Genomic DNA, 27195 nt, shown 5'->3' with positions numbered 1-27195 from the left:
TTTGTTTTGTTTTTCCAGTTTTTTCCTAACCGTTTTCATGGTGAATAACGGTGAATCCTCAAAATTACCCAAAATGCCATGTCAAAATGTCACTTTACACTCACAAAACACAGCCCGAGAATTTGCTCTCCATGGTCACTTTGAACCAAAATTGGTGACTTATTCAATTTCAAGCATGGATTATTAAAGTCCCTGTAAAGTGAAAATAACGTCTTCCAAATTTGACACACCAAAAAGAAGTGCGATGTTAACAACACTGCCAAATTTGAACAATTCTAATAATTGTCAAGTATATATAATGAGGCATCAAAATTATGAAAATGGTAGCTTGAAAATATAAACCCAGTGTCGGTGTAAGATGTGATCGGGCTGCCAGATAGTATCGGGGTCGCCTAACGAACACGTCCCGCTACAGGATTGGCTGGAAATTATCCAGTTGACGCCAAACATTGGAAAGAGAATATTAAAGATGTAATTTAAATAACAAAATGTACAGACTGAAATTGTAAAAACGTAAATAAAACTAAGAATATAAACACAAATATATTGAATAAATAAAATAAGATTGACTAAATGATAAATACACAAAACAATTGTCTCAGATGTGACAAATATTGTCATTTTAGATTGTTAAAAATGTTCCTATTACCATTAAGATGGTTTTTAGTTATTATGATTTATTTGTGAACAGCTAAACAAGAAACCAAACCGAAGCTAACTTCGTTAGCGCTGCTGTACTGATGTCATCTATTTTCTTTTTCCCACTCTTAAAGTATCATGCTTTTATATGTTTAGGTTTATTTACATTTTTACAATTTGAATCCATAAATTCTGTTATTTTGAACAATTGTAAACGGGCAATTTCCAGACAATACTGTAATGTGACGTCATCTGCAGGCGACCCCGATACAATCTGGCAGTCCGAGCACATCTTACACCGACACAGGCTCGTCATGGAGAGCTGTAACAACGAGGCACTCTAAAGTGAACATGCCAGCTATGCCCTGTCTACATGCTGGTTGTCACCTAAGACCTTCCACCCAGGCATATAAAAAAATGACATACGCACACTCACACCCAACAACGAGGCACTCTTAGGTGGCCATATCAGAGGACTATCCGAAGAGATAACGTACAGTATTTACAGATTTTTCAGGTTGACATGTATCTGGTGTATTGTTTGTATAATCGCAGAATTCACTTTACAGGGTCGTTAAGACTTGTTTTGTTCTGATGAATTTAGTGTCGATCAGTGAAACTGGTGTAAGGGGCTAAATTTCTCTAACTTTCCATGTGGTGCGACTGGTTGAGTTTGGGAGGATACACACGCTTGGAAAATATTGGTGAGCTTTCAGGCATGTTACGGCCTCCAAAAAGGCAATTCACCCGTAGGTTTTGAACTCGCGAGCGTTCCGGAATGTACCTTCTTTGGAAAGGATTTAAACCATCACCTGCAACTCTCCATTCTTCTTTTGTTTTCTTCTATTCAAAGCAAGACTTAGAGTGTCGCCATCTCAGTTGGCGGGTGTATCCTATCACGGTTGGCTTCCTCTCATTTGCATTCGCCCAGGCGTTGAAGCTATGCAAACACAAGCTCGTTTGGGGGCATTCTGACGCCATGCGACACTCGGGCGGGTCCTCTCCAGTAACATCTACAATGCCTGACCCTTGCTGAAAGGTTCAACACAGACTTCAGGGTAGCCCCAAACGGTTCCTCAATTCCTTCGTTCTCTCTACATTTTATAAAACTAGACTGTCATTCCACTTTTTCTTTCATGTTTTACATCTGGAAGGCAATTTGAGACACAACGATCATAAATACCCACACAGTTAATTCCATTTTTAAAAGGTTTCTGCTCTTTTTGTATTATATATATAAAAAAAAAATGGGTTGGACAAAAAGCCGTTTGGTATAAAAACAGGCCCCCGCTTGTTGTTGTTGCCATTGTTTTAAATCCCAACACACACACACATTGTAGAAAAGGAAAGACAGATGACTTTTACAAAAGGTTGGTTTCAACGCAGGCGTTTGGGGTATAAGCATGGCCACGGCATTCCGTCTCTTGAAATCTTGGCACTGACAGTCACACAAAACAGTGTTTGGTCTCATTGTAGTTTTTTTTTCTTTTTTTTTTGAATGGCTTTAACCCCTCAGAGTTTCACATGATCTTTGACCAATAGGAAGACTTCAGCTCCATCCTTGGCAAACTGGCACTGCAATAAGCACAGCCTTCACCAGGGGGCAGTCAGCTGCCAGGCGTGAGAGAGAACAGAAACGTACGGAAAAGTATGCACCATGTTGTTTCAGGACATATGAGGAAAAGGAAACAATCGGCTCCCTTTGGAGCACTCATGTTGAAACAAACTCAGGCGCGCACACGAGACATAAACATTGTTCAATGCATACAAGGGGGAGACGGGACATTGATCCTCTCACTTGACAGGAAAAAAGTCACTGGCGTTGCTTTTATTGCATTTTAAAGGTAGCGTCATTGTTTCAATTGGGAGTCAAATCAGATTGGCATCTGGTTTGTGTTCTCACCGGACAATTTCCCCTTCAAAAAGGCAGACAATGAGGACAAACTTTAAAGGAGTTAGACGCAAAAGTGACTACAAGTTTGACAATATAGCCCAGACAAAAGTGTCAGCTGCATCGTCTCATACACAGTAAAAAAAATGTTGTCCAGCTCTCAGGATTATCTAAGGCAGGGGTTTTCAAACTTTTTGAGTCCAGGGATCCCTTGCAGGGTGCAAAAAATAAAAATAAACAAATTTGCGACCAACATCAACACAACGCTATCACAAACTCATATTCAATCTCTGATTTAGGACGATAAGAAACCGCTAACTAATTACGTCGTCATTGATACGGCAGAACTTAGTCTCCAACGTAAATGGCTACTGACTAGCAGCTAGCAGTTAGCATTATCAGCGAGTGCCTGGCTGGGTAGCTGTAAATGAGTTAGTCAGCTGGTAGCTGGTTTACTTAATTTCTTTTTCAATATTCTGGACCAAGGCTACTTTGAAATTCATTCTCCAGATTTAAAGGAAGGGAATGTAGATAAATAAAACTTGGTCATAATTTATCTTTTGCCCATTAAAAAAAGACAAACATTCAACTCGAAATGTCAAACAATAGCCGTTAGGAACGCAACTTTAAGCCAATAATACCTTGTTATTTTACACATGGACCATGTATAAAATAAGAGTGTTTCTGCCTCATATTGCACTTAAAGTTATGTTCCTAAATCTTAAATGGCTATATTAGACATTTTGAAATGATTTTTTTTAATTAAATGGGAAAAAGTGTTTTACAAGACACACGCAGGCACGGGGAGAACATGCAAACTTCACCCAGGAAGGCCAGAGCCTGGACTCGAACCCGAGTCCTCAGAACTGAGAGGCAGACGTGCTAACCAGTCACCCACCGTGCCATGTGCTGCGGGCCACTACAAAACTCACAGCTGGCCGCACATTGGTCTACCCTGCATTACGATTATGAGAGGGTCCTTGGAAAAATGTCTCCCCTGTAAGGGATTCCTGGACCCAAAAGGTTTAAGAAGCCCTGCTGTAAGGCACTGACGGTTTTCAGTGTGGTCTGTACACTGCATCCGCGTCTGGGTTAAATCCATACAGAGGGCTTTCCTTCTCCCGATTTGCTGCTGCTGCTGTTGCTGCTGCTGCCTCCGCCGCTGCTTCCTCCCCCCTTGCCGTGCTTGAGTCTGTGCTTGCGTTCCTTGTGAGGCTGAGTCTGGATAATGTTGCTCTGGGGTTTGTCGTCCTGGCTGTCTCCGAGCTGCTCCTCTGCGCGATGCTGCTGGCTGTAGGCCTGAATGGCGGCCTCCAGCTGGTCGTGGGCCTGCTGAATCATGTCCTTGTTGAGGGCCACGCGAGCCTCGCCTCCGGTGGGGAAGTTGTCTTCGTTGCTGCCGAACTGCTGCTGCTCCTCCTGAGCAATGTTTGCCCGGTTCTGCTTGCACGCCATCTTGGCGTTGCTCAGGTCGGTGTAGGGCATCTGCTCCGGTTTCACCACGATGTTGTAGCCGGGCGGCGCCGACGGCGTGTTCCAGGAGAAAGGGTAGCCGACGTAGTCGGCGGGTCCGTCGCCGCCCACGCCGCCTTCGGAACCCGCCTCTGGTCCCGTGCCCCCCACCGAGCCCTCGCCGCCCACGTTGGCGCCCAGCAAGCCCAACTGGTACTCGTCGTCCGGAGGCGGGCAGCGGCGACGGCGCAGGATGTCGCAGATGGAGCCAATACCCAAGTGCAGCATCTCCCAAACGTTGAGCGTCAAGCAAAGGACGGTGACGCCGTACATGATGCGCAGGAAGATGGTTTTCTCCGTGGGCCGCGACACGAAGCAGTCCACGCTGTGGGGGCAAGGCTTCCCAGAACACACGAAGACGGGCATCACGCGGAAGCCGTACAGCAGGTACTGACCCGTGAGGAAGCCCGCCTCCAGCACCGTGCGGGTCACCAGCTGCAGAACGTAAACTCGCATCAGCCCCTCGTCTCGGATGCGCGTGCGACCGTCGTGCCGGATCTTGGGTCTGGGCGTGGGTTGCAACGGATCGCGAGGCCTCTTGGGAGGCTCGATCTCCGGGACCTCGTAGATCATCGGGTCGTCCTCGCGATCCTCCTCGGTCTCCTCGATGCCCCGGTGCTGCCGCGCCCCAAAGCATATTTTCCTGGGCTTCCTGTGCGTGTAGCCCCCTCCTCCGGTGGTTCTCACTGCGGCGGCACCAGCTCCTCCCTTGGCTTCATCCAGTCGCGCAATCTTATTGACGGCGTAGCCCATGTACATGAGAGACGGCATGGCCACCAGGATGATCTGGAAGACCCAGAATCGGACGTGCGAAAGCGGGGCGAAAGCGTCGTAGCAGACGTTCTCGCAGCCTGGCTGCCCCGAGTTGCACACGAACTTGCTCTGCTCGTCGTAGTAGATGGACTCTCCCCCGACGGCCGTGAGGACGATCCGGAAGACGATGAGCACGGTGAGCCACAGCTTCCCCACGAAGGTGGAGTGGTTGTGGATCTCCTCCAGCAGCCGCGTGAGGAAGCTCCAGCTCATGGTGTCGCTGGACAGTGGGGCAGACAGTGTCCCTCTCTCACCTGCTCACAGACTCTGGCGGAGGGGGACAAGGACAGAAGGAGGAAGTAGGGAGAAAAAGGATGACAGCGTGAGTATACAATGACATGTTCCAAAAACACTTGAAAAACCTCCATCCATTTTCTAAGAGAGCTGGAGTCTCTCCCAGCTGATTACACCTTGGATGGATCACCAGTTGTTCAGAGGACACATAAAGAGACAGACAACCATTCATACAATCATGTAGTGGGAATTGAACTCACACCATCTGCACAAGTGTTACGTAGATTAACAGTACTGAAGTGTTAAATCGAACACTAGGAAAGTGTTTATGTGTCCACACCAATGAGTGTAAATGACAATTTTCAAAGTGTTACTTTTTTTTTTACACTTTAACCAGTGTTACTTAAACTCTGTATAGTGTTATAAAAAAAATAAAAAAAAATTTAAAAAAATACACTGGTATAACTACACGAGTAGTGTTGAAAGTACTCTACACTAGTGTCAGTGTTCAACATTTCATTGTGCCAAACTACACTTGGGTCTGGTGTTTAAATACTTATGAGTGTAGTGCACTAAGCATCAGTGTTAAAAATTTAACTCAAACTACACTTTACTTTGCTAAATGGTACTTCATTTATATAGCGTTTTTTTTCCTTACAAGGGCTTCAAAGCACTTCACATGAGCAATTGGGTGTTCAGTATCGTGCTCAAGGATACTTTGACATAGTCACACTGGCCTGGGATCAAACCCACACTCTCAGGATCAGGAGATGACCACTGTGCCATTGATCCACGCCACCTCAACTGTATGTATCGTTATTGGAATGTCGACAGCACGCTGGAAAATTGGAAAGCGCCGCCAGAAATGAGGGTGTGGTCAATTTAACACTCAAGGTAGTGCTATTCAGGCTACATCCAACATCCACCCCAACACTCCAGGAAATTTACTCTGACAGTGGAACTTTTTATTGTGTTAAAATAACACTACTTACTGCATATTTGATCGAACACTGGAAATTTAACACTGACCGATTTGCAGTGCTTGCAGAAGTCAAACGAGTCAACCACTTGAGTGACCCACTTTGAACCATCCACATAAACTTTTCCCGTGAGCTGGAGCCTATCACAGTTGACTGGGTAAGGCGAGGTACAACCTGGTCCAGCTTCACGGCAATTAAGTGGGGAAGTAACTTAAGACAAATGCCTTGTTGTAGAAATTAAGAAGATTTTCAGGTGTATGTACTTCACTTGAGTATTTCATTTTCTGACAACTTTTTTTTTTCCCCCTTTTTTTTCCTTCATTTGAATACATATCTTCTTCTTTCTACTGCTCACTTTGGCAGAATAAGCTTGCTACTTTTTCAATCTCCACGGATGATGATGACTCAATGTAAAAAAGACATAAATAGTGAGATGTAAAGTCAACCGCGGTTGAACTCGTGAGTGATTGACTGAGATCACGGGGACTGAGAGGATGAAAAAAAAAACAAGGGCTTGGAGGACTGTGAGCCAGGAAGTACTCTAGATGATGGGAACAGATTCCCAATCCATGGCCACATTTAAGAGAGTTATTTAATGGTGTCAGCACGTCATATTGTCGGGAGCACAGCATGAAGATCAAACCGCTTGCTATCTCTCAACAACAAAATCTGACTTGTAAAGAGAGTTCTTTTCTATTTCTCAATACAGGTACTATTAAAGCTAGCGGTTAATAAAAGAGAGACACTATTTTGGCTAGAAGAGACATTTTTTCTTCCGTTGTGCCAAGTTATCAAAATGTGTATTACTACATAGGTGTTTTTGTTGTTGTTTTGTTTTATTTTCAACCCATACATGAAAATCATGTAATGTACGACATATTTGTGTAAACTTTGAGTATTATTTAAGTATTTTGAGGCCAAGCCGAGTGCCCTCTTTTTGGAAATCAAAATGTGGTTACACCCTATTTCTTTATATAAGTGAGAGTAAATCATCATTTTACACTTGATTACATTTCAGAGTCTGTATTTTTACTTCATTAAAGGAGTTGAATCAGTACTTTCATGAGAGTTGTTTTATGTAAGCATTTTTTATTTATTTTTTTAATGTAAGCATTTTCAATACACTTTTACTTAAGTATTAAGTACCGAGTGTAAGTACCGGTACTTATATGCCACTTTGCATGACATGGGATTGGGCAGACAACCACTCACACTTTCACTAAGTGAGCGTACCAATAGCAGCTAAAGATAAATGGTGAGTTTAGTTTTCTCACATTACTACAAAAGGTACTGCTCTTCTTTTTATGGTCTGTTAGAACCTCCACAAATATTATAGAGTTCATTTTAACACGTCCAGGCACCCTAAAGTGGCTGACAATCTGACAGGTCATTCCAGCCAAAAACATCATCCCGCCAAATCCTAGTTGGCTTTTTGGTGGTCATCCACCAACCAGATTTAAAAACACAAAAAAAATGTTTATTTTACTTAAATCCTACATGCCTAATAAATAGAAACAAAGTGTAGCTAAACAACACACATCGAGTACTATTGAAAGGAAGTAGCCAGCATACAAGATAGGATTAAAATGAGCACAGAACACAGTGTCTACTCATGTGTCAACATTTGCACAAACACACAACACTGAACAATAAAGTTAGCGCCAACATTAGCGCTAACCTAACACGAAAGCTGTCAGGGCCGCTTGAAACCACTGAAGATAAGGTTACTATGGCGACCATACCAGCACTCTGAGGGAAACCTTAACTCGGATGTAGCGGGTGATAACATATGAGTTTGACTCCTCTGGTTTAAGAGGTTAAGAGGTGAAGTTGTATTTCTGTCATTAAAAGCGGACCCCACCCCCCCACCCCCCCCACACACACACACACCCCCACACGCACACACACACCACAACCTTAATTTGATCTGTTGCTCCTTGCAGCAGCATTGAGAGCTCAGTGTCACTTTGAGGCTGCTGTCAAGTTGCCTCTTAAGGGAATTAAACACTGCCGGAAAGAGGATATCAGTATTATAAAATACCATCGCGCAGCAGAAAGAAGGAGACGGAATAATCCAAATTGGGAATTTCCTACCCCCAAACACACACACACACACACACACCCACACACACACTTTCTATCTTTTTTTGAAGAAATAAATCCTCTTAGTGAGCCTTCTTCTGTATGAGGTGCAGTTCTCAGGGTTGTATTAGTTTGAGAGGTAAACGTCATTGCGCTGTGCTGTTCTGTTCTGTTGTGAGCGGATATCTCAAAAGAGCGGGAAATGTCGACTATGTGGGTTACTTCACAGCTCCGGGGCTCTCCATCGAGACCAGCCAGATCAGCAGGTGGCAGACGTAAACCATCAAACCTGCATTAAAAGCCAAACAACTGGCAGCCCCCTTGGGGTGTCTTTGGAGGGGCGAAATATGACAGCGCCGCAAGACTTTGCTTTCCCCAACAGCGCACGGTTTATTGTCAGCGGCAATGCCAGGGAAAATCCCAGCCTGAATAGTGGCGGGGATTTAAAAAGGGTTTCCGAGGTCCACATCCTTAGCCAGCAGGTTGAGAGCTTAACAAAGTATTCAAGCAGGAAATATTCCGCTCAGAGCTCACAAAGGTTCGACCTCAAAGCATCAAAACAAAACATGTGGCTGAGGACTGTGAGGAATTAATGCTTGATATGGTATAATACATTCACAATGCAGTAAACCCCATAGGGGTTCCGGGTTAACTGTCCTGCTATTTTGCAACTTTTTTCATTTGATAAAGCTTAAATGGGGGTGGCATGGTGGTTGAGTGGTTAGCACGTTCGCCTCGCCAGAACTGAGGACTTGTAAAAAAAAAAAAATAAATAAATAAATTAAAAAACAAAACAAAACCTGGATTCGTTTCAAAATGTTTGCTTTGTTCTTGTTTATTGCAAAATTGATGTTTATGTTTATGTACAGCACTTTGTATACAGCAATGCCTGTTCTTAAAGCGCTTTATAGATAAAGTTGAGTTGAGTTGAGTTGAGTTGAGTTGAGTTGAGTTGAGTTGAGCAAGATCGAGTCCAGGCTCCGGCCTTCCTGGGTAGAGTTTGCATGTTCTCCCCGTGCCCGGGTCTTCTCCGGGTACTCCGGTCTCCTCCCACATTCCAAAGACATACTTGGCAGGTTAATTGGGCGCTTTGAATTGTCCCTAGGGGTGATTGTGAGTGTGGATGGTTGTTCGTCTCTGTGTGCCCTGCAATTGGCTGGCGACTAGTTCAGGGTGTACCTCGCCTACTGCCGGAAGCTGGCATAGGCTCCAGCACCCCCCACGGTCCTTGTGAGGAGCAAGCAGTTAAGAAAATTGATGGATGGATATTTATCTTTTTCTGCTTCATGTTTATTTTGGGTGTAATTCCACTGTTACCCACTAGATGGAAACAGACTATTTTTTTGACACTGCAAATTTGAAAGAAGAAGAATGAAAACAGGAAGCAATTTTGCTCAGCCAAGTTTTTCTCACATTTATTGAATCTCAAAATTTCTTCAATCCTGCTTTTTATGCCTACAGAAAGTACTATTACTGTGGATTCATTTGATCATGTACAACTTTTGGGCATGATAAGGTATTTAAAAAATATGCCTTGGGTATTTAAATATGGTATTCCAATATTGCAGAGATCATTTAATGTGATGATGGTCTGCTGATGGAGTCAAGCGTCTCAGTCAGTCACAGTAAGATGATGAGTTCAAATACCCATTGCTTAAATTGTTCTCAAACCATGCGTATCGATGCTAAACCGAAGCATGTCAATGGTGTATTGATTGTTAGCATTAAGCTAACTTGCTAAGCGGATGTTCCATTTGGTTGTGTTAAATACAAAAGGTTCTCTTTTGTTTTATGATTAATATGACATTAAACTTCATATGAGAGTGGCAACAAAAAGCTTGAAGCTCCATTTTTAAGGAAATTGCTCATCATTCTAAATCAATATTCCCCATTTCCAAGCCAGGTGTCTGGAATTCCCCACTTTTCTGGAATGCAACACTAGCTGAAGTCCTCTGTCTTATGTCCTCTCTTCCAGGCTGGATGGAGGAGGAAGCGGCAAGGGAATGTTTTCAAGAATGCTTGCGACGGTAGCGTGTGCATCCATCACCGTGACCGTATAAGGACACAGCCGGGACGGCGCTGGAAGGAAGATGTCAGGAATCGTTTACGTGTGCGCTCCCCCGGCTCGCACTGTGAGGACACGCTACAAGTTGTGAGTTGTGACACACACACGGTGAGTCCATACTGCTCTGTCATCGTCTTTACGTAACTCCTTGTGTTGTCCCTTTTACTGCAGGCCGCAAAAAGGTTAAATGGCTCTTTTGATGTGGCGCATCCCGTGTGTACAAAGCGACTGTTTGGAACGGCACAGAATGGCAGGCATTGGCGCTTTGATGTGTTTAAAATGGCTGCATTTTCAAATTATGCAAATCTTTCCTATATCCACTGTCACATTTGAAACAGTGACAAACACAGCGGGTGATTTACTTCCAACCTAATCTGTGTCATTCAAACACATTCTCCTACAAGGTCACTCCGAGGCCTCACTATTCTCTTCTCAGCCATAAAAACGAATTGTCCGGTTTTCAGCAATTGACTACCAGGGAAAAAAAATATTGGCCAATCACATTTATTTTGAAATTCCCCCACTTTGTAAAGTAATTGGAATGCTACAAAAGAAATATTTGGGGAAAAAAAACGTTTTTATTTTTTTTAAGCTATTATGTGTCCACTACAGTGGACGTCAGAACCCCATACAGGTGAAACTGTTGTCATGTTGCGTGTTTGCAGGCTGTGCTCTCACCCCGGGTTTACACCGGATGCGGTTGCGGTGCGGTTGCGGTGCGGTCCGGCGACGCTGACAAGGCGGGGTCAAGTAGGACTCAGACGCAGGCGTAAGGTAGGCCACCAAGGCAGCAGGTTTATTTCCGGCCAACAGTGGTCTCCTCTCAAACTGAGAGGAGAACAGGGAGGGGAAAAAGTGGAGAACAAAAAGCGCTCCACTAGGGAGGAAAAAACAGGCAAAAGGTACTGGGGACAACAGAAAGCGCTCCGCTAGGGAGGAAAAAGGGCACAAGGCAAAAGGGGTAACTAAAGGCGCTCCAAAAGGGAGGAAAAGGCACAAAAACAAGGCAACAACGCTAGGCAACATGAACGAGGACATAAGGACTGTGGACGCTTCCATGCACTGACGGTGACACTTCGGCAACGGAGGGGAGAATGCAGGTGGCTCTTATTGTGTGGGTTGATTGGTGGCAGGTGGTGATAATCATGGGCGGGGACCGGTAATGAGTGAGCGGCAGGAAGGGCAAGTGACCTGGGGTGAGAGGAGAGTTAGGATTTCAGAGTAAAACGGGAAACAGAGACACAAAAATAAAAGCATGAGCCGCCACGCCTGGTGGCGGCGTGACAGTACCCCCCCCTCAACGGCCGGCTCTTGACGGCCCAGGAATGTCAGGGTGATCCTCATAAAATTCATCAATTAACGAGGGATCCACGATGAACCGGGAGGGGACCCATTGCCTTTCCTCCGGGCCGTATCCCTCCCAGTCCACCAGGTATTGTCTTCCGCGGCCCCGATTACGAACATCCAAAAGTTTTCTAACCTTGTAAACGGGGCCGCCTTCAATCATCTCCGGGGGGGGTGGGTCGGGTTCGGAGGGCACCAGTGTGCTTTCATGAACAGGCTTGACTTGGCTGACGTGGAATGTAGGATGAACTCTGAGGGATCGTGGCAGACGGAGTCGAACGGCGGCAGGTCCTATGGACTTGGTTACTGGAAAAGGCCCCACAAATCGCGGGGCCAACTTTGGACATGGTACCTTGAGCCTGAGGTGTTTGGCTGATAGCCAAACTCGCTGGCCTGGACGGTATTCTGGAGCCGGTCTCCTCTTCCGGTCGGCGGCCCTCTTTACCCGGTCTCCCTGGCGTTGAAGCGCCGTCCGGGCCGCCGACCAGACCTTGTGGCACCGACGGATCATGGCTTTGACCGAGGGGACAGTTACCTCCTCTTCCAGTTCGGCGAAGAATGGGGGATCGTAGCCATGGACACACTTGAACGGGGTGAGACCTGTGGCAGATGTGGGCAAAGAGTTGTGCGCGAGCTCGACCCATACTAGATACTTGCTCCAGGTTGTCGGGTTCTGGGAGACGAGGCATCGGAGACCGGTTTCGAGCTGCTGGTTCAGCCGTTCTGCCTGCCCATTGGCCTCAGGATGGTACCCAGAAGTCAGGTTGGCTTTGGCACCTAGGGCTTTGCAAAATTGAGTCCAAAATCGGGAGACGAACTGTGGTCCACGGTCGGAAACGATGTGTAAGGGGAAACCATAGAACCTGAATATGTGGTGGATCATGATGTCGGCTGTGGTCTTGGCGGATGGGAGCTTGGTTAATGGGATGAAACGAACCATCTTAGAGAATCTGTCGACGACTGTGAGGATTGTGGTTTTACCATGGGATGGTGGTAGTCCGGTCACAAAATCCACTGAAATTTCCGCCCATGGTCTGGATGGAATTGGTAGTGGCTGGAGTAGACCCATCCGGGACTGGTTTGACGTCTTGTTGCGGGCACAGGTAGGACAAGCAGCTACGTAGTCCTTGATTGTGGTCTCCATTGCCGGCCACCAGAATCTCCGGGCGACAGCATAGACGGTCCTGCGAACTCCAGGGTGGCAAAATAATCGTGAAGTATGGGCCCAGTGTATTACCTGGGCCCTCAGTTCCTCAGGCACAAAGAGTCGGCGTGGTGGGCATGACGTGGGGGGAGTGACGTTCCGTAGTGCCTCTTTGACGTCGTCCTCAATTTGCCACCTCATGGCCCCGACTATGCAGTCCCGGGGCAGAATGGTCTCAGGCTCGGCTTCCAGTGGTTCGGACTCGTGAATTCTTGATAAAGCGTCAGCCTTGATGTTCTTACTGCCGGGTCTGTAGGTCAGAGAGAAAACGAAGCGGTTAAAAAACAAAGACCATCTGGCCTGTCGAGGGTTGAGTCTTTTGGCCTGGCGTAAGTATTCCAGATTTCGGTGGTCGGTCCAAATCACGAAGGGGAGTTCGGCGCCTTCCAGCCAGTGTCTCCATTCTTCGAGAGCCACCTTCACAGCTAGGAGCTCCCGATCACCGACCGAGTAGTTGCGTTCCGCTTTTGATAATTTTCGTGAGAGGAAAGCGCAGGGATGTGTCTTGCCGTCCTCTTGACAACGCTGGGACAGGACTGCCCCAATACCAATACTCGAGGCGTCCACCTCCACCACGAACTGGCGCTTGGGGTCAGGGACTCTGAGGATAGGGGCATTAGTGAAGCGAGCTTTTAAGTCCTTGAATGCCCCTTCAGCTTCCGTGTTCCACCTAAATCGAACTTGCGGGGAGGTCAAGGCGTGCAGGGGGGCAGCAATGGTGCTGAAGTTTCTGATAAATCGCCGGTAGAAGTTGGCGAATCCGAGGAATTGTTGTACCTTCTTTCGTGAGTCCGGCGTGGGCCAATCCCGCACGGCGCTGACCTTGTCCGCTTCCATCTCCACTTTTCCGGGTGACACGACGAATCCCAAGAAGGAGATGGAGTTGACGTGGAACAGGCTCTTTTCTGCCTTCACGTAAAGCTGGTGATCCAGCAGGCGTTGCAAGACTCGGTCCACGTGGCTTCGATGGCTTGCTTGGTCAGGAGAGTAGATTAGGATATCATCCAGGTAGACATACACAAAGTGGTCGATGAAATCTTTGAGTACTTCGTTAATCATGGCCTGGAAGACTGCGGGAGCGTTCGTGAGGCCGAAAGGCATGACCAGGTACTCGTAATGTCCCCGGGGAGTGTTAAAACCAGTCTTCCATTCATCTCCCTCGCGGATCCGGATGAGGTGATAGGCGTTGCGGAGATCGAGCTTCGTGAAGATTCTAGCTTGTTGCAGCTGGTCAAACACAGAGGACATCAATGGCAAGGGGTACCGGTTCTTAACAGTGATGTCATTCAGGGGACTGTAATCAATGCATGGGCGTAGGGATCCATCCTTTTTACTCACGAAGAAAAAACCTGCGCCTGCAGGTGAGGAAGACGGTCGGATGAGGCCGGCCTTCAAGGAGTCGTCAATATAATTGTTCATGGCTTGGCGTTCGGGTCCTGAGACCGAGTACAGTCTCCCCTTGGGGATGGTTGATCCGGGGATCAGGTCAATCGGGCAGTCATACGGTCGATGGGGAGGAAGAGTCATGGCCTTGGTTTTGCTGAAAACCTCCCGCAGGTGGTGGTAGCAGGAGGGAACGGTGTGCAGGTTCGGGTATTCCTCTTGAGCGGACGAGGCGAGGGACACCTGGTGAACCTGGGCTGTGGTGTTCCGGGGTGCGGGTTGTTCCAATCTGTGAGTCATGCAGTCCTTTCCCCACTCCAGAATGACTCCAGAGTTCCAGTCGATTCTGGGATTATGTAGACGCAGCCAAGGGTGACCCAGAACCAAAGTGGGGGAGGCAGAATGGAACACATGGAAGCGAAGGGTCTCGAGGTGCTGTCCGATGTGCACTTCCAGAGGTTCAGTGATGTGGGTGATTCTGAAAAGTTCCTTGCCGTTCAGCGCTCGAGCCTGGATGGTTGACAGAAGTGGCTCGGTGGAGACTCGTAGTTGCCTCACGAGCTCCCAGTCCATGAGGCTCTCGTCGGAACCGGAATCGATGAGGGCTGACAGATTTGTGGTGACATTGTGGTGGTTTATCTGCATTTGCGTGAGCCTGTGGTTCTTGGCGGGTCGGGGTGACGGAGGACTCACCGGTGACCCGCTCTTCGTGGTGCAGGATCCCACTAGGTGGCCAAGACCACCACAATAGAAGCATCGGCCCTCTCGGCGGCGGCGCTGTCGCTCCTCGGGCGTTAGCCGGGCCCTTCCCAGTTGCATGGGTTCCTCTCTGGCGAAGTCCACCTCTCCTGGTTCAGGTCGGGAAGGAAGGATGGGTTGCGGCCTTCCGGGCCCCGGTGGTCGTGACCAGGGGGTGGGTTCCTCCCTCCTTCGGAGTCCGCCGATCTTAGCCAGTTCCCGGCGACGATGATCGGTGCGGATGGTGAGGGAAATCAAGGCGTCCAAGTCCGCGGGGAGATCTACGGGAACCAGAAGCTCTTGAATGGCGGGTGAGAGTCCTTTCAGAAAATGGTCGTGAAGTGCGATGGCGTTCCAGCCACTGCTCGTTGCCAACGTTCGAAAGCGAACTGCATAGTCGCTGACAGATTCGTTGCCTTGCTGAAGTCGGCTCAGTGCTCGTGCCTTCTCTCGGTCATTGTTTTCTGGATCAAAGACTTGGCGCAAAGCGATTCGAAAGTCCTGTACGCTTTGGCAGACCGAGGAACCCCTGGCCCATTCCGCGGTCGCCCAGGTTTTGGCCCGTCCCGTCAGGTGAGACAACATGAAGGCCACTCGGGATCGGGCTGTGGGAAATGCCTGTGGTAACTGTTCAAAATGAATGTCACATTCTGTGAGGAAAGTCTGACAGCGTCCGGGTTCACCGGAGTATCGTTCTGGGGAGGCCAGTCTCAATCCTACCCCGGTGAATGGCGTGGTCGGTACAGAGAACTCAGGGTGAGGAATCTGTCCAGTGGGAGCTGGCGCTCGACGCCGTGAAAGGCCTACCAGCTCGTGGACCTGGCTGGTCAATTCCTCCATCCGGGACAGCATGGTCTGTTGGGTCCGGTCCTGGTTGTTGAGCCGGGCCTCCTGGCTCTGCAGTGCGGCCTCGACCATGCCTGCTGGGTCCATGCTGGCCGAAGTGTACTGACAAGGCGGGGTCAAGTAGGACTCAGACGCAGGCGTAAGGTAGGCCACCAAGGCAGCAGGTTTATTTCCGGCCAACAGTGGTCTCCTCTCAAACTGAGAGGAGAACAGGGAGGGGAAAAAGTGGAGAACAAAAAGCGCTCCACTAGGGAGGAAAAAACAGGCAAAAGGTACTGGGGACAACAGAAAGCGCTCCGCTAGGGAGGAAAAAGGGCACAAGGCAAAAGGGGTAACTAAAGGCGCTCCAAAAGGGAGGAAAAGGCACAAAAACAAGGCAACAACGCTAGGCAACATGAACGAGGACATAAGGACTGTGGACGCTTCCATGCACTGACGGTGACACTTCGGCAACGGAGGGGAGAATGCAGGTGGCTTTTATTGTGTGGGTTGATTGGTGGCAGGTGGTGATAATCATGGGCGGGGACCGGTAATGAGTGAGCGGCAGGAAGGGCAAGTGACCTGGGGTGAGAGGAGAGTTAGGATTTCAGAGTAAAACGGGAAACAGAGACACAAAAATAAAAGCATGAGCCGCCACGCCTGGTGGCGGCGTGACAGACGCAAGCAATTAGATTCCATTCATTCGAATGGTGCAGTTTACACCGCTTGCGGGTGCGTTGCGTGTCGACTGGACAAGGATAGACCTATTTTCTATTTTTGCCGGACGCCGCAGCGGTAGGCCTCCGGCAAATGGCAAGCTAGCACAAAACACATCGAGCGGGACAGGAAGACAGGCAGTTTCAAAATAAATTTCCGGTTACCTTTCAGAATAAAACACTCGCCAGCTCCTATTTCGCAAGTTTTTCAGCAAACCGTGACGTGGGCGTCGCCGGGCCATGTGCTCATTCACGGTTTAGAAACCAGCGAACATGGACGAGGAGAGGTTTATATTGGAGGTGGAAAACCACAAAATAATATATGACACGGCACATCCTTTTTATAAGGACTGTAATGTATTGTGAGTTTGATGTTCGCGATTGCTTGTTGTGCCCGTCTCGCTTGCCGTACTGAGCGGCAGCCGGACGCGGAAGACAGAAATAAAGAGTGGACCCGCACTGACCCGACTCTCGTTATTAATATACTTTACAAGGACAACCAAAAAAAGGATGCTGCATGGAATCTCATAGCAGAAGAAGAAGAAAAGGTTAAATCAAAAGAAGTCCACCTCTCTTTCTGCTTCTCTGTTGAGCACAGACTTTCTGTATGTTTGTCATTGTGAAATGCCACATGATCGCGCGCGCGCGGTCCCGCGAGACACGTTGGGAAGTGGGCGGCGACGGAGCTGCCGGACCGCAGCTGTGCGGAGCCGGTGTGGATTGACCAAAAAATTGACCCGTTCGGAGCACGCAACCGCACCGCAACCGCATCCGGTGAAAACCCGGGGTCAGTGGTTGTTTTTGTGATTGCAGCTGCCTGTCCTGTGGGCACCTGGCCTGATTGCCGCACCTGTACCTCATGAGTCCTGATTAGTCAAGTTATATAGACCTTGTCATTGTACAAATGTTTTGTTTGTCGAACTAAATCTCTTGCAGGCCCCTCTCGCCCAAGCTAGTTATGACTTTGTGTTTTCGATTCTCGCCTTGTTCTTTGGATTCTCGATTTCACCTGCCGGTTGGTATTGATATTGTCTTCTGATTCTTACCCATTTTTGCTGAAGCACTTTAAGTTATACTTCTTGCCTTTTGCAAGCTTGTTTAATTTCCGCATCTCGGTGTGCGTTTTTTGTTGTTACTCGACATGTTTTTGGTCTGGTTACATGTTTGTGTTTTTGTATTTTTGGTGTGCCTGTGTACAATAAATATTGTGAACTCTGACTCGTGCATCTGCGCTTCTGGAATCCACTCCACCCTTGAGAACTGAACTTGTTGGCAAACAGCTAGTCTAACAGAAATATCAGTTTACATGAGAAAGGGTTCAACATAAACTTCATGTTATGTGCCGTGAGGCAAAGCAAGGCCAGGACCCAGGATGCAGAGTGAGAGACAAAGTCCACAGTTTATTGTTCACAAAAGTATCAACAGAAAATCACCTTGCTCAGGGAAAAAGTTCTAGAAAACAAAGTAGCAACCAAAAATCACCTTGTTCAGGGATGAAGAAACACTAAAGCGCAAAGTAGCAACATAAAACACTAGGGACCAAAGTAGCAACATAAAGAGCCGTCTTAATAGACCGGTAGAACGAGAAACAAAAACCACTACAAGCCGGAGACCAGGGACTAGAACACAACACGGGTGTGGCAGGAGGAGACAAGCAAACGTAGCAGGTATAGCAAGGGAATGTTCCGGCACAGAACCAAAGGAGGGGCTGGTTAAATAGGTTGTTGGCTCATCAGGCTGATGAGCCTCAGGTGTGGGAGCAGGCCTCTGCCTGCGAGGTTGGCGCCGCCTCCTGCCACACTCTGGAACTGCTAGAGAGACAACAGAACCATCACAGTACCCCCCCCCTAACGAACGCCACCCGGCGTTCGACCAGGCTTATCAGGGTTACGGGCATAGAACTCACGCAGCAGTTGCGGGTCCAAAATGAGGGCACGTGAGATCCAGGAGCGGTCCTCCGGGCCGTACCCCTCCCAGTCGACGAGATACTGGAACCCCCTGCCCCGCCTGCGGACATCAAGGATGCGATTCACGGTATATGCAGGGTGTCCATCAACGATCCGGGGAGGAGGTGGCGGTGGGGCGGGTGGCTGGAGGGGGCTATCCACGACCGGTTTCAGAAGAGACACGTGGAAAACGGGGTGGATCCTGAGGGATGACGGGAGCCGGAGTCGGACAGCATTCGGGTTGATGATCTTGTCAATGGGAAAAGGGCCAATGAAGCGTGGAGCCATTTTGCGGGAGTCCACTTGAAGGGGCAGGTCACGTGCGGAAAGCCAGACACGCTGTCCCACTTGGTAGTCGGGGGCTGGGGTTCTCCTCCGGTCAGCCAGGCGTCGGTTGCGCTCCGCTGTCCTGGACAGCGCTGCTCGAGCCTCCCTCCAGACTCGTCTGGCACGGCGGAAGTGGGCATGGATGGACGGGACGGCAACCTCGGACTCCTGGCTGGGAAACAGAGGGGGTTGGTAGCCCGAGGTCACCTTAAATGGGGACATGCCTGTGGCAGTGCTGATCAGTGTGTTATGCGCGTATTCCACCCATGGGAGGTGCGCGGACCAGGAGGCAGGAAGGCGTGAGGCTACGCAGCGCAGAGCTGTTTCCAGGTCTTGATTTGCACGCTCCGTCTGACCGTTGGTTTGGGGGTGGTAGCCGGAGGAGAGACTGGGAGAGATCCCTAGTGCCCGACAGAAAGCCTTCCAGACTTGAGAGGTGAATTGTGGACCCCTGTCCGACACGATGTCTGTGGGGATTCCGTGGAGCCTGAATACATGTTGGACCAATAGGTTAGCAGTCTCCAAGGCGGTGGGGAGTTTTGGGAGGGGGACATAATGAACTGACTTGGAGAATCTGTCGACGATGGTAAGGATTGTGTCATTGCCCTCGGATGGGGGAAGTCCCGTGACGAAATCCACCGCGATATGCGACCATGGCCGAGAGGGGATGGGCAAGGGGCGTAATAGGCCTGCCGGGGCTTGATGAGAAGGTTTATTGCGGGCGCAAACTGAGCATGACGCAACAAAAGCCCGAACATCGGCAGCCATGGTTGGCCACCAGAAGCGCTGTTGGATCAGGGAGAGTGTCCGGTGGATCCCAGGGTGGCAAGCGATTCTTGAGGTATGCCCCCAGAGGAGCACAGGAGTCTTGGCGGCAGGTGGCACGAACAGTTTCCCTGGAGGACATTCATTTGGAACTGGTTGGTTGTCAAGTGCCTCCTGAACTTTCTTCTCCACTCGCCACCGCATCGCCCCGACCACACACTCAGGGGAGAGGATCGTGCTTGAGTCCCTCTCTTCCTCTCCAGAGGCGAACTGCCGGGAGAGGGCGTCAGGTTTCAGGTTTCGGGAGCCGGGGCGGTAGGTGAGGGTGAAGTTGAAGCGTCCGAGGAAGAGAGCCCAACGAGCTTGACGAGAGTTCAGTCGTTTGGCGGTGCGAAGATAGGACAAGTTCTTGTGGTCCGTCCAAACAATGAAGGGATGAGTTGCACCCTCCAGCCAATGCCGCCATTCTTGGAGGGCTAGGACCACTGCCAGGAGTTCGCGGTTGCCCACATCATAGTTGCGCTCCGCCGGGGAAAGCCGGCGGGAGAAGTAAGCACAGGGGTGTAGTTTTTGGTCCGCAGGCAGGCGCTGAGAGAGGACGGCCCCCACTCCTGAATCTGACGCATCCACCTCTACCACAAACTGCTGCTCGGGATCTGGGTGGGCGAGAACAGGGGCATTAACAAAGAGTTCTTTCAGATGGTTAAAAGCACATTGAGCATCACCAGACCACACGAAGCGAAGTTTGTTTGAGGTCAAACACGTGAGAGGAGCAGCTATACTACTATAGTTTCGGATAAATCTCCTATAGAAGTTAGCGAACCCAAGGAAACGTTGCAGCTGCTTCCGATTGGTAGGCAGAGGCCAATTTTTAACCGCTTCGATTTTAGAGGGATCGGCCCTGAGCCGCCCCTTTTCTATCACATAGCCCAGGAAATTAACAGTGGAAACATGAAATTCACATTTCTCAACTTTAACATACAGTTTGTTTTCTAGTAACCTCCGCAGGACATCTCTTACGTGCCCCACATGCTCTTCATGTGATCGAGAAAAGATGAGAATATCGTCTAGATATGCAAAAACATTCTTATCGAGCAGGTCTCTGAGTACATCATTCACAAATGACTGGAATGTTGCTGGAGCGTTTGTGAGCCCAAAGGGCATGACCAAATACTCAAAATGTCCCAAATGGGTATTGAAGGCAGTTTTCCACTCGTCGCCGTCGCGTATCCTTACCAGGTGGTAGGCGTTTCGGAGGTCCAATTTGGTGAACACCATTGCATTGTGGAGAGGGCTGAATGCAGCGTCCAGGAGCGGCAGAGGGTACTTGTTTTTAACTGTGATGGTGTTTAAGCCAGTGTAGTCAATGCAAGGACGCAGAGTTTTATCCTTCTTTTCCACAAAGAAAAACCCTGCGCCTAATGGAGATGAAGACGGTCTTATAAGTCCTGCAGCTAATGAGTCGGTGATGTATTTTTCCATTGCTTCCCGTTCGGGTTTGGTTAAGTTGTATAGTCTGTGTGTTGGGAGTGGAGCCCCAGGGAGCAGTTCTATAACACAGTCATAGGGTCTATGTGGGGGAAGGGAGCACGCCAAGTCCTTTCTGAAAACTGCCTTTAAATCGTGGTATTCACTGGGGACGTTACTTAGGTCAATATCTTTTGAGTAGTGGGGAGAGTTAGGACCCCTGGCAGGTAGGGCTGACTTTAGACAGTGGGCATGGCAATAGTTGCTCCAGTTCCGAATTGTGCCTGTGGACCAGTCTATGTGGGGGTTATGCAGCTTCAACCAGGGAATCCCTAGAATTGCGGTGTTGAGGGGGGAGGAAATCACATAGAACTCAATTACTTCATGATGGTTACTAGAGAGTGTCAGTTTAATGGGTGTGGTTCTGTGTGTAACCCTTTCTAGAAGCCTCCCGTCGACTGCAAGAACTTTCTTGGGGGAGGTCAGTGGAGTCAGGGAAAGATTGTTGTTTTTAACATAGTCAATGTCTATGAAGTTGTCATCGGCTCCGGAGTCTATCAGCACCTGGACAGGTAACGAGCAAAGTGTCGTGTGAATCATACCTGGTACCTGTATTTGGGAGGACGAGGGGGAAGATATTCGGCTCACCAGTGCCTCCCTTCCTACTGGTGAGCCCCGGCTTTTGGCAACTCGGGGCAGCTTGCCAAGAAGTGGCCACCCTGGCCGCAGTACAGGCACAGTCGGCTCCTCATGCGTCGCTGTCGTTCGACAGGGGTGAGTCGAGCCCTGCCCAACTCCATGGGCTCGTCGCGAGGTGTCGTGCTGGAATGCAGTTCAGGAGCGGTGCTCGGAGATGAGGCGGTGGAGTTCCCCATGACGGTTGAGCTGGACGGTGAGAAAGTTGACGAGCGACGAGCCATGTCCATCTTCCTCTCCCGCCGTCTCTCCCTGAGCCGATTGTCCATCCGTGTTGCTAATGTAATAAGGTCATTTAGTGAGTTACATTCATCCCTTAAAGCCAACTCATCCTTTATCTCCCCAGCGAGCCCCTTTTGAAAAATTGTTTGTAGCTCAGAGTCCCCCCATCCGCTACTGGCTGCCAGAACCTGGAAAGTTAATGCATACTGAGAGACCGAGTGGCTACCTTGACGCAGATCCAGCAACTGGCCAACTGCTTCCTTGCCTCGCACCGGGTGATCAAAAATGCGTTTCATTTCTCCGGTAAACTGTTCATAATCATTTAGCACTGCCGATCCTTGTTCTGTGATTGCCAAGGCCCAAGCGGCCGCTTGTCCTGATAACAGACTCATAATGAAAGCGATTTTTGACTGGGCAGTAGCATAAGTACTGGGTTGCTGGTTAAACACTAATCTACATTGTAGCAAAAACTGAGCACATGTGCCTAAGTCTCCAGAATACCTAGCAGGAATCGGAATAAATGGCTCTCTGGGAGAAGACGGCTGGGAGGCTGGAGGGGTTGCCGCCGATGGAGAGGGCGAGCAACCAGAGGAGCTGGACGACGGCAGTTGGTGACTCATGGCTGCCATCTGCTTGTTCAGCTGGTCCACACTGGTGGTGAGTTGCTGTAGATGGTCCATCACTTGTTGCAGGGTTGATTGGTGGTGTCCAACAAGTGCTCCTTGTGCCGAAAGCGCACTCCTTAAGCGCTCTGACTCTGCTGGGTCCATTATGGCCGGAACATTCTGTTATGTGCCGTGAGGCAAAGCAAGGCCAGGACCCAGGATGCAGAGTGAGAGACAAAGTCCACAGTTTATTGTTCACAAAAGTATCAACAGAAAATCACCTTGCTCAGGGAAAAAGTTCTAGAAAACAAAGTAGCAACCAAAAATCACCTTGTTCAGGGATGAAGAAACACTAAAGCGCAAAGTAGCAACATAAAACACTAGGGACCAAAGTAGCAACATAAAGAGCCGTCTTAATAGACCGGTAGAACGAGAAACAAAAACCACTACAAGCCGGAGACCAGGGACTAGAACACAACACGGGTGTGGCAGGAGGAGACAAGCAAACGTAGCAGGTATAGCAAGGGAATGTTCCGGCACAGAACCAAAGGAGGGGCTGGTTAAATAGGTTGTTGGCTCATCAGGCTGATGAGCCTCAGGTGTGGGAGCAGGCCTCTGCCTGCGAGGTTGGCGCCGCCTCCTGCCACACTCTGGAACTGCTAGAGAGACAACAGAACCATCACACTTCACTGTCTATTATCTCTTACTTTGTTTACCTTTTTTGTCTTTTGATACTTCCAAAATTGGAAACATGAAGGAAAACCTTGCATTTTGTGCACCACATTTTACTAGGGATCTCCCGATCACATTTTTTTGCACCCAAGTCACCTGATTTTGAGGTTCTGCCGATTCCGAGTCCTGATCTGATTCCTCTGTAAAGTATTGAGGGGGAAAAAAGTGCTTGCAATTTTCTTTTTTTCCTTTTTAACAAAACCATCCCAATAATTTTGGGGGGTGCCATCAGAAGTGCACAAAATAATATCCATTGTCTGAACCGCTCTTCCTCACAAGGGTCGTGCGGGTTGCTGGAGCCTATCCGGCTTCGGGCAGTAGGCGGGGTACACCCTGAACTGGTTGCCAGCCAATTACAGGGCACAAGGAGATAAACAACCACTCACACATACATGCACACCTAGGGACAATTTGGAGCGCCCAATCAACCTGCTCTGCATGTCTTTGGAATGTGGGAGGAGACCGGAGTACCCGGAGAAGACCCACGCAGGCATGGGGAGAACATGCAAACTCCACCCAGGAAGGTCAGAGCCTGGACTCGATCTTGCGTCCTCAGTAGTGGGAGGCGGAAGTGCTAACCACTCTCTCCCGTGCCGCCCACACAAAATAAAAAATAAAAAAAGTTTTTTGTTTGGTAATATGTTTACCTCTGGATGATTTTGTTGCTTTGTAGCCCCTAAAATAATAATTTAAAAAAAAAAATGCCAAAAATGAAAACCCTGATCATTTTCTCCTGATACTGATCAGCTGAAAATGACATGATCGGGACTCGGTTTCCGATCACGTGATCGGGACATCCCTACATTTTACTGTTGTTGCCAGATCTTCAACACCTTGACACATGTTTCGTCCACCATCTGTAGAAGATGGATGGCACCATAGCGTCTCAGAGCTGCATTTGGCTTTGGTTTCAATTTTTGAAATTGGTGATGTCATCTTCACTGTCATTTGTGATTCCTGCTTGTGTTTGAGCAATTAACTCTTCACCAAGAAGACATTTGAAGTAAAGGAATTTCTGTGTTTTCTTCACTGATTGATTGATTGCCTGGTCAACAAAAAGGGAAAGCTGCACGCACTGTCCATTTTGTAGGGTGAAAGGCCATCCTGTAGAAACTCAAGTCCACACCATCCATATAGGTGTGACACTCGGCAATTGCCAATGACCTTGACACTTTTTGTCTTGGACCATCTTTGCATTCTGACCTTCAATCCCATCGGCAGATGATGCCATGACCACAGACTTATTGTCCAACCACTTTATGACAGCAAGTTCAGGTGTGCGCCATCTCACCGCCATCTCTGATGACCCCCTTTATTTATAAGGGCTGATCCATTATGATCCTGCAGTTCTTTGGAACCCTATTATTCATGAGGGTTCCAGTCCCTGTCAGCCTTTCGTCATCAGGGTGTCTCGGATGCTCATTGCTGTAAAGTACTGGTCAAAGAACAGGTGGGTGTCTTGGGTAAACTAAAACAAACCTTCATATAGTATACTGTATTTTTTGGGGGGGATATTTCACTTTGGTATTGGATTTGTGAGATTGAAAGCAGCTCTATAGGGTATATGCTACAGAAGAAGCGGGACGTGATTTTGCACATCAGTTTGTTTCCGGTCCGGGTTGCGAATGCGCAACCGAGGGGCACAAACTCGGAAGCACAAGTATTTTTCACGCAGCCCACGCGTCGCAAACCGAACCCGGAACAAACTGATGTGCAAAATCATGTCCCGCCTCTTCCGTGGTATAAACCCCATAAAGGTTGGGAAGCACTGCCTTAGACGAGTATACTGGGAGGTGTTGTAGGACCTCCTAACCAAAGGAGGCGCTGCATCCATTCATGCTCACCTGCTGTTCTGAAAACTACATACAACCTGGCACTTTGCTTTCACATCCTATTTACGTCTGCGGGAGCTTGTGGGGGCAGTCGGCGGCTAAAGAAGCTGACTCAGCGCGTCAAGTTAGCGGCGGAGTGAGTCAGCAACATAACAGTAACAAAACACAACGCAACAGCGACTGTGTTACTCTCATACCAATGTGAACATCAATTTGGTGGACACTGTCACTGACTTTGGATGCACACACAGGTTGTCGCCAGGTCAGCGTGGACATACGGAGGCGGACACTGGAGGTTCCTGAGGGCTTCTTCGCTGTACTGAGTCACCATGACAATGCAGAGAGCAACGAGGAGAGCATGGGCACGGGTTGTCGTTGGTTCACGGGCCATCCAGTTTATTTTGCTCAGGATGACACCGAAACGACATGACAGATGTGTCCCTTACTTTGTGAAGTGGTGGCCCATGGGTCAAGGAAGAGGCCAGAGTGGTTCAGAGTTTTATTTCGTCACATAGAGTCCACTTGCATTGGGTCAAGTGTGGATAGATGAAGCAAGCGGTGAAAACATCACACTACGCCACCTACAGAACTGGAGTATTTCCTGTTTACGCGTGTCGGTGTGTCCATACCATATTGAATATATGTATATATATAATTTTTGTTGAATGAGTTGCAAAGTGATTAAAAAAATCTTGTTGCCTGTAAACTGTCTAGTTAAATATTTCATATGCCTGCCAGGGTCTATTACATGCAGATGCATGTACATATATACAGTATGCGCGTTGTCGTTATGATTTGACGGGCGGCAGAGGGGCAGCGTGGATAATAGAGGCGGTGCAAATGGTTTTTAAAAAGCTCTAATGAGACCGTGTTAGGCTAACGGCTTCATTAGCCTCTGCTTGAACTTGACTCGGGCATGCAAAGCGAATATGACAAAATGTTTAATAAGCTATTAGGAACAACAATTGGTTCATGTTCAAATGCGTTCATGTTCACTTCCTGCTCTCTTATTTGTTTGTTCGTTTGTTTATTCCTCTCTTGCGTGCACATTAGCCGGACACTTCATTAGGTACACCTGCACATTCAAATGACACCAAAAGCAAATTGTGTCGTTATGAAGATAACAATGTACCAAATATATTTATTCCCGTGAAAATGCTATAAAGGTTTTTATTTCTGGCAGATCAGGGGTGTCAAACTCATTTTTGTTGCAAGCCACATTGTAGTTATTGTTTTATTCAGAGGGCCATTATGACTGTTAAACCAAATGTATGATCACATCATATTTCATATGCAAAACAAATTTAAGAATAACTAGTTTTGAAATCATCCATCCATCCATTTCCTTTACCGCTTACTCTTCACAAGGGTTGCATGGGGTTGCTGGAGCCTATCCCAGCTGGCTTCGGGCAACCACCCTGAACTGGTTGCCAGCCAGTCGCAGAGTTTTGACATCAGAGGCCAGTAAAAACTATGTATTTATTTTTGTTGTTGTTGTTGTTGTTGTTGTTGTTCAATGATAACAAAAAAATATTACAATGTCTCAAAACTCTCAATGTTTTGTGAAGACAATTTGCAATTTTGGTATTTTAGCAAGAAACATGAAGTCAATAAACATATTTTGCTGTTGTAGGCCAACATGAAATGATGTAGCGGGCCGGATCTGGCCCATGGGCCTTGAGTTTGACACCACCATGGTAGCTGATGTAGTCTAAACAGTAAACACTATTAAGTAAAAGCATATTAGTTTTAATTTAAATCAAAAACTGTAAAATGTAAATATGTCTAATAATTTGTTTAAAATTATTTTTGGGGGAATCTAAGTTGAAAAATACAAATGGCTATAATTAAATTAAATGACAAAAACTTTTTGAAAAAAGTACAAATTCAAATATTTTGATAATTTATTTAAAAATGATGCAAATAAAAATCACCGTGAACTGGTTGCCAGCCAATCGCAGCGCACACACAGACAAACAAACATGCACACTCACAATCACACCTAGGGACAATTTAGAGTGTTCAATTAACCGGCCACGATTGTCTTGAGTGTTCAGTTAACCTACCATGCATGTTTATTTATATAGTAATTCAATTAAATATGGTAAATATTCAAATATGTTTGAAAATACATTTGAAAAATGTGCAAAAAACAAAACAAAACAATATAATCTAAT

At 47.9% G+C, this 27195-nt stretch overlaps 1 protein-coding gene across 1 annotated transcript in view; it reads right to left on the bottom strand.

The window, feature by feature from the left end:
• Positions 1-1063: 1063 nt before the first annotated feature.
• Positions 1064-27195, bottom strand: part of gjc1 (gap junction protein gamma 1) — a 66065-nt gene continuing 39933 nt past the window's right edge. The window contains exon 2 of the mRNA XM_077495591.1: positions 1064-5122. Within this exon, the coding sequence (XP_077351717.1) occupies positions 3623-5068 (1446 nt within the window). The 5' untranslated portion in view covers positions 5069-5122 and the 3' untranslated portion in view covers positions 1064-3622. The remainder of the gene's footprint in view (positions 5123-27195) is intronic.

Source organism: Festucalex cinctus, chromosome 1 (assembly GCF_051991245.1).
Source record: "Festucalex cinctus isolate MCC-2025b chromosome 1, RoL_Fcin_1.0, whole genome shotgun sequence".
Lineage (NCBI taxonomy): Eukaryota > Metazoa > Chordata > Actinopteri > Syngnathiformes > Syngnathidae > Festucalex > Festucalex cinctus.
The sequence above is the reverse complement of the archived record's forward strand: the minus strand, read 5'-3'. Positions and strand labels throughout refer to the sequence as shown.